This window comes from Neltuma alba, unplaced genomic scaffold (assembly GCF_004799145.2).
Source record: "Neltuma alba isolate B1F8T4 unplaced genomic scaffold, ASM479914v2 tig00010438_pilon, whole genome shotgun sequence".
In the NCBI taxonomy this organism is placed as follows: domain Eukaryota; kingdom Viridiplantae; phylum Streptophyta; class Magnoliopsida; order Fabales; family Fabaceae; genus Neltuma; species Neltuma alba.
The window spans coordinates 449247-457622 of NW_021635334.1; the positions used below are offsets into that span (position 1 = coordinate 449247).

Below are 8376 nucleotides of genomic sequence, written 5' to 3' on the forward strand. Positions count from 1 at the left end.
TTTTTTTTTCGGCTGAAAACTTTTTAAAACTATACTTTTATCCCAACTTGACATTTCTATATGTTTCTCTATAATGTATTTGAAATAAATTAAAACCCAAAAAAAATTTCTTATTTGGTCAAGATTTTCCTCATTCTTCGCAATCTTAATTTAAAACAGTATATTTGTAAATTTTATAGTCAATTAATTAACCAATTAAAAAATTTTGACCATAAAAAGTTTACTTATATGTATTTTTTTTTTTGGCCTGAAAAAAAGTTTACTTATATGTAAAATGAAGCTTTTTCATACATTGTGATAATTCATTTTAATATTTTGAGAAATATTCCAAAATTAAAATAAAATTAATAAGGGTTAATATAATTTTGAGTCCTAAATTTGTTATTATTTTAATTTTAGTCCTTCTAGTTTCAACTTTTAGCCGTTTAAATGTGAGTTGCATGGGAACAAATTTACCAAAAGAGATATAATCATAATCTATAGGTTGACATTAAAAATATAAAATCACAATTTGTAGATTGACATTAAAAATAAAAAACATATGTTTTTAAAAATTATATAGTCAGCCCACTAACCCATCAGGAGAACACTAACCTGCCAGGTTTGACCCGCGGGTCTGCTTGTATCCTGAACTCTTTTAATTAGGAGGCATTTATTAAATATTGATACTGGAAATTAAGTTGGTCCAAAAAGATAGTATGCATACAATTTAAATATAATACAATTTTATTTTATGACATTTTTGTGTTTGCAATACTGTAATTCGTTTATTACTTATCTATTTATATAGCTAATTATTAATTAAAATTTGGATCCCAGAACACTAACAAAAGAGAATGCAAATGGTTAGGCATTGACTACACCAGAGATTTCATTACATATTTGTAAAACATTATATATCACCATAGCTTTTCACATTTTTAATTACTATTTTTGGAATCCTAATTTAATGTCTTGTCCATTTTAGATGGCATGCCCTGGGGAAGGTATTTTAACAGATCTTGCCAAGAGATTGGTAGATAAAACCATAAAAGAAGTTAGTTACTTTCGTCATTTCGAGACTCATGATCAGGAGTTTGTTGAGGACAATCAACTTTTGTGTAGAAGATTAGAGAAAGTTCGAAAGGATATTGACGGCGCCAACATTAATGAGCATGAAGTTGAAGGTGAAGTTCAAGATTGGATAATGAAAGCTGATAATCTAATTCAAATGAATGCTGAAATCAGGCAGAGAACGTCTGATAGCTGGTGTTTTCTTAGGAAACATCGACAAGGTAAGAGACTGGCACAGAGGGCGCAAGTCATTAAAGGTCACCTCCAAAAATATAAAAACTTTGAAAGAGAAGCTCGTCCAGGTAAACTTCCAGGTATGAAGTACCATGCTTCAAAAGACTTCATTGATTTTGAGAGCAGGAAAACAAAATTCAAGGAACTTGTGGAAGCTTTAAAAGATGGAAATCATTACATGATTGGATTGCAAGGGATGGGGGGAACGGGTAAAACCACATTGGCAACACAAGTGGGAAAGCAAGTTGAAGAATCCAAAGCATTTGAGAAAGTCATCTTTGTTGTTGTGTCTAATCCTCCAGATGTCAACAAGATTCGAGGCGACATTGCAAGGCAATTAGTTTTGGATTTAGATAAAAGAGTTGAAGCAGATCACTCAAAGCTTTTGTGGTCTGAAATTTACGATTACAAAAAAAAATTACTTATAATATTAGATGATGTGTGGGAGAAGTTAGACCTCACTGAAATTGGGATTCCATCTGGATCTGATCACAAGAATTGCTATGTTTTGATAACTACCCGCCATTCAAAAGTTTGTGAAGCAATGAGATGCCACCAAACAGTTCGCCTACACACGTTGGCTGATGAGGATGCATTGACACTTTTTCTATCTCATGCTAGAAGTAATGATTCTGAGGGTCTTGCGCACGAGTTTGTGAAGGAGTGTGGAGGATTGCCAGTTGCAATTGTAGCATTAGCTGGAGCATTAAGAAATTGGCCCGCAGGTGAATGGAATGTGGCTTTGACAACCTTACGAAATTCTAAGCAATTTGTTGATATTGATGAAGATTTGGTGACAATTTATAGATGCTTGAAATTAAGCTATGATCATTTAAATGATGAGAAGGCTCAAAGGCTATTTTTGTTGTGTTCTATTTTTCCAGAAGACTATGAAATTCCTATAAACCTTATAATTAGACTTGGTATAGGGTTAGGAATTTTTGGGGAAGCTGATGAATATTGTGCATCAAGAAGTCGAGCACTTGCAGTGAAAAATAAACTCATAGCTTCTTCGTTGCTATTGAATGTTGAGGGAAAAGAATGTGTAAAAATGCATGACTTGGTTCGTGAAGTAGCCCAGTGGACAGCAAAAGAAGATATTCAGGTGATTACAGATTCAATAATGACTTTAAAAGCCAACAAGCGATTTGTGTTTTGGAGTGCTGATGATTTTCCTGATCAACTTGATGGTACAAAACTTGAAATTGTACTTCTTTGGATAAGTGGAAATGCTCCAGTGAAAGAGCCAAATGCATTCTTTGCAAGAATGTCAAGGCTCAAAATTCTGTATTTACTTGCTGGATATGGTAGAAAATTTCCCACTCCTCCATCTTTGTCTCGGTCAATTCTTTCCACTCCATCACTGTCACCATCACTTCTTTCGTTAAAGAATATTCACACTATTATCTTGGATGGTTGGGAATTAGGTGACATCTCTATTTTGAAAAATCTTCAAAGTCTTGTGACGCTAGAATTGAAAAATTGTTTAATTATTGAATTGCCCAAAGATATCAAGGAGCTACAGAAGTTGAGATGGTTGGGATTAAGGAAGTGTGAAATTCAAAAGAACAATCCTTTTCAAGTGATTGAAAGATGCTCACAATTGGAAGAATTGTATTTTGTCAGGAATTACAATGTCAAAGACTGGGAACCAGAGGATGACAATGAAATTGCTCCTGATATATCTTCTTCTGCATTGCAAGTTTTTTTTATTGCTTGTGATGGTTTGAAAAGTTTGACTCATGATGATAATGGCCTACCAAAATGCTTCAATTCAGAACATATGAAACATTTAATATCAGAAGCCATGTTCAAGTACCTTGTGGGAAGAGCAGAAGTTCTTGAGTTGGGAAATTTAGGACAAACAAGATGGAAAAGTCTTGTCCCTGACATTATTCTTGTGGAAGATGAAGGCATGGATAATTTAATCAAGCTTTACTTGTATGAATGGGTTGACATAGAGTGCCTTATTGATAGTAGTAAGTGTCACTGTTGTAACATGACAGTCTTCTCGAACTTGATTGAGTTGCATCTGTATAGTGTGGATGTGAAAGAATTATGTGGGGGTGCTATGCCTTCAGGCTTTCTTGAGAAGTTACAGATTTTAAAGTTAGAGGGTTGTAGGAAACTGCAAAACATATTCTTAGATGAGACTCTCAAACTACCTCATTTGAAGGTATTGAAATTGAAAGATTGCCCAATGTTCCAACTATCAATTTTCAAACCCTCTATTGCTCAAAGTCTTGGGCGATTGGAAAAATTAGTAGTTGAACATTTTGCAGAATTGAAAAGTTTAATTGCAGATAAGAGGTCGGAAGAAGAAATGAGGGTTGTTGATGATCAAAAAAGTGATGGCTTATTGTTTCCGGCATTAGAGTCTCTTGAAATTAAAAAATGTGGCAAATTAGAAAAGGTATCTTCATTGCTTCTAGCTGGAGACCTTCCCAATTTGACAGATTTATATATAAATGATTGCGCAGAGCTACAATACATATTCAGTGAATATAGAGGTCAAGTTGTGCAACAGGAAATCAAAATGCTCCCTTCGCTAGCAGAAGTGAAACTGTTTGGAGTACCAAGTTTCATTAACATATTTCAAAAATGCAAGAGATATGTGCTAAGGCCACCACCTCAAGTTTCGAAAGAAGATTCAGAGGAGAGACCTAAGAACTTTAAGATGAGTTCATTCTCGTGGGCTCATAGGTGTTGTTTTTTGGGCCCAACTACAGATACTAATATTGGAGTTTCCAATGGCACGCTTCTAAAAGAGCCCACAATCTCACAGGTATGCTACTTTAGTCTTGCTCTTTTTGTCCAAAGGTGTTATTCTATTAATTAAACTTCCATTTTAGCATATCGTATATGAACGGTTTATATTCTCTCTTTTTTTCCCTTTTATTCACATATATTTTCATGTTTTTGTGTTATCATAATTTTATGTATGGTTTCCTTAGTGTTTAGTTTTGATAAAGTGCACCTTTACAGTAATATAAGTTAACTCATTTACTCTTGTTCCAGGTGATAACAACAATATATTTAGAAATAACAAGTTCTGATTGTAAAATAACATGTTTGGAATAAAAATTTAACAATATGTTTTTTTTATAACAACAAATTTTGTTGCAGGTGATAACCACAATACATTTGAAAATAACAAGTTCTGATTATAAAATAACAAGTTTGGGATTAAAATTTAACAACACATTTTTTTTTATAACAACACGCTCTGTTTCAGGTGATAACAACAATACATTTGGAAATAACAAGTTCTTATTATAAAATAACAAGTTCTGATTATAAAATAACTAGTTTGGAATTAAAATTTAACAGCACCCTTTTTTTTATATAACAACACATTTTATTCCAAGTGATAACAACAATACATTTGAAAATAACAAGTTCTGGTTATAAAATAAGAAATCTGGAATTAAAATTTAACAACACGCTTTTTTATAACAATTAATTATTTTATACTTTTAAAAAATAAATTATTTATAACTTATAAAAGTATTTTTAATCTATTTAATTTGCCAAAAAAATAATTTTTATCTCCAATTTATAATCAGAACTTGAAGTGTAATTTATTATAGATTAAAAATACTTTTTTATTGTTCAAATTTATAAATAAAATTTAGGGAAAATGACAACACACTTTTTTAATTTTTTTTAAAAATTTTTTAATCTATATATCTATACAACTCATTATAAATCAAACTACTTCTTATAAATTATAAATAGTACAATTTATTGTAGATTAAAAATACTTTTTGATTGCTTAAATTTATAAATGAAATTTATCTCTAATTTATAATTAATATTCTTTAAATATAAAAACTATTTTTAATATTTAAAGAATGAAATAATAAATTATACTATATTATTTAAATACTTAATAATAAATTTTAATATTTAAAGAATGAAATAATATAAAAATTTATACTATGATTTATAGATTAAAAATACTTAATTATAAATGCTTTATAATTTATAAGGAGTAGTTTGATTTATAATGAGTTGTATAGATATATAGATTAAAAAGTATTTTTTAGAAAAAATAAATATATTAAAAATATTTTTATAAGTTATAAATAATTTATTTTCCAAAATCATAATATAAATAATTTTCTAAAAAAACGTGTTGTTAAATTTTAATTCCAGACTTGTTATTTTATAATCAGAACTTGTTATTTCCAAATGTATTGTTGTTATCACCTGAAACAGAGTGTGTTGTTATTAAAAAAACGTGTTGTTAAATTTTAATCCCAGACTTGTTATTTTATAATCAGAACTTGTTATTTTCAAATGTATTGTTGTTATCACCTGCAACAAAATTTGTTGTTATAAAAAAAACATATTGTTAAATTTTCATTCCAGACGTGTTATTTTACAATCAGAACTTGTTATTTTTAAATGTATTGTTGTTATCACCTGAAACAGAATTTGTTGTTATTAAAAAAACGTGTTATTAAATTTTAATCCCAGATTTGTTATTTTATAATCAGAACTTGTTATTTTCAAATGTATTGTGTTATCACCTGCAACAAAATTTGTTGTTATAAAAAAAACATCCCCAACGTCACTTCCCCCCAATTAAAAAAAAAAAAAAACAGTTTCAAAAGAAAAACAAAGGAAGGCCGTCGGCAATAGCCAGAATCCGGCTGCTGGCATCGGAGCTCCGGCGGCTGGCAGCCGGGGTGGCGGAGCTCCAGCGGCCGGATTCCGGCGAGGCAGTGGTGTTCTTTTTTAAAAAAAAAAATTACAGAGGGGTATTTTGGTAATTTGGCCATGATTTCATAATTGCAAATTGGGACCGGGTCCTTATGAGCAATTTCTCAAATTCAGGGTCCCTGATTGCCATTTTATATATTAGGGGGTCTTTATTTGCAATTTCTCCTTTAATTAATATTTAACATTAATTTTTCTTAAAAAAGTAGTCTATATTTAACTCCTTGGATGTTGTGGGGCTACCTGCGTCCTTTCTAAATGGCGGAAAAGAAATTCCGCTTGTTTAAATCAGTTTTCTTTTGACATTTAAAATGCTCATAGTCTCAACTTAATATTCATTATTTTGGACTATTTATATTTGTTTGATGCATATTGGTATACCAATATTTCATATTCTCGATTTAAAATTTGAGATTTATTTTTGTATCTCAGAAATTTCAATAAACTGACGTGATATTTTAATTGCACTAAATTTAATGTCAATTTGTCTAACATTAATCTTTTTATTGCAGTAAAAATAAAGACAAAGGTAAAATACTCACACGCACGCACGAATAGTGATAATAGGTAGCATATGATTAACATGAGCAGGAATTTTGGTTAATTCAATGTTTTATTATTTTTTTATTTTTTTATTTTTTTATTTTTCTATTATTTGACTAGTATCAGGGGCATGGAAGTTATTAGTTGAATACCTTATAAATCACATTTTATTTTTTAAGGCATGTCGATCTAATCACTATTGCCAATTGATTGGCTTTATTGAAAGTAAGTGAATCTCATCAGAGAAACAGTGAGAGGAAAAAAAATGATAAGTCATGTTTGTTTTTACTTGTTGTTTCTTTTCTTTTAATTTATATGCGAGTCTAGGCCATATTTATAGTCTTTTTTTCTTTATACATATTTTTAATTTTTTATGTTATTATAATTTTATGCATCGGTTCATCAGTATTAAGTTTTGATAAAAACAGTCATTTAAATAATATTTTCTTTATAAAAATTTAATTAATATTTAATATTAATTTTTCTCAAAAAAATGAGTCTATATTTAAGTACAGATTTTGACCGAATAAATGATTTTTTTGAGGTTTGTGTACATGACAGAAAGCTCTTGGAAAGAAAATAAAATTATTTCTAGTGACGTAAATTTAAGAATCTTGAAAGAATACAAATCAAATATAGAATCTGATGCCACAAGCGAGTGAAAAAAAAAGAAGGAATTCTTCTATGCATTAAATTGAAAAAAGTCATTTTATATTGTGTAATTATTCAATTTTTCTACAACTGTAATATTTATCAATAAAATAAGTCTTCATCATAATTGCTAAAGCAGTTATATTAATTATTTTCTTAAGTGCACTAAATTAAGGAATATATATACTATCAAAACACAAACACGTACGGCTTTCGTCTTGGGTTGGAACTACACACACTCGATTTTTTCATTTCAGTATAAATTAAAGAGAAAAATAAAAATTCACAGGCGCACATGAAAAGTGATAACAGGCATATCATTAACATGAGTAGGGATCTTGGTTAATTCAACGCTTTTTTTTAATTTTTTTATTTTCTATTATTTGACTAGTAGTGTGGGCACGATGTTACCGGTTGAATGCATTGTAAATCACAGTCTTATGATACATGATGCTTGACGAACTTCTTTATATTTCACGTATTTTTTGATACATTAATTCTTTTTCGGTTCATCTCAGTTTATAATGGGATTGTTATTGAGATATATGATCATATGATAGAAAGCAATTAGTTATATAACTAGGTTGGCTCTAAGAGAAGTGATTGGTTGTAGGAATCACATGTATTGAGTGAAAGGGTTGAAACATTTGATTCAGCTGAATGTCTTATAAGACAACCATTGAGCCTACAAAATATAAGACAGATGACGCTTGATGGATGTTCAAAATTAAAGTCACTATTCAGTGTATCCATTGCCACAACCATCATGTTGGAGTAGCTGGAGATCAGGTATTGTGAAGAATTGAAGCACATTATAACAAATAAGGCAGAGGAGGATAATGTCCATCTCAACTGCACCTCCATCTTCCCAAAACTACAGAGACTTGATGTTCAGAATTGCAATAAATTGGAATTTATATTTCCATCCACTCTTTCCGGAGGTCTTCAACAATTAAAATCTATATTTATTTGGAGAGCTGATGAGCTGAAATATGTTTTTGGAAAATATGATGATGAAGAGTGTCTATCAAATGAGCATGAAAATAATGAGCCTCACATTCATCTTCCAGCATTGGAATCATTATCCCTCGGTGTTGTACCAAATATGATCAGCATTTGCATCAAAAAACATCAACCAGAGTGCCCATCTCTGCACATTGTGGAAGCACC

General features: G+C 30.2%; 1 protein-coding gene across 1 annotated transcript; it reads left to right on the forward strand.

The window, feature by feature from the left end:
* The first annotated feature begins 1186 nt into the window (after nt 1-1186).
* Nucleotides 1187-3614, forward strand: LOC114756598 (disease resistance protein At4g27190-like). The gene is made up of 2 exons (XM_028945546.1): nt 1187-3463; nt 3591-3614. The coding sequence occupies exons 1-2, from the start codon at nt 1187-1189 to the stop codon at nt 3612-3614; spliced, it is 2301 nt and encodes a 766-aa protein (XP_028801379.1).
* Nucleotides 3615-8376: the final 4762 nt, after the last annotated feature.

Coding starts and splice junctions, on each gene's coding strand:
- LOC114756598 (XM_028945546.1), top strand. CDS start 1,187: ATGAAAGCTGATAATCTAATTCAAATGAATGCTGAAATCAGGCAGAGA. Junction 3,464..3,590: donor TCAAACTACCTCATTTGAAG/GTATTGAAATTG, acceptor GTTTAATTGCAG/ATAAGAGGTCGGAAGAAGAA.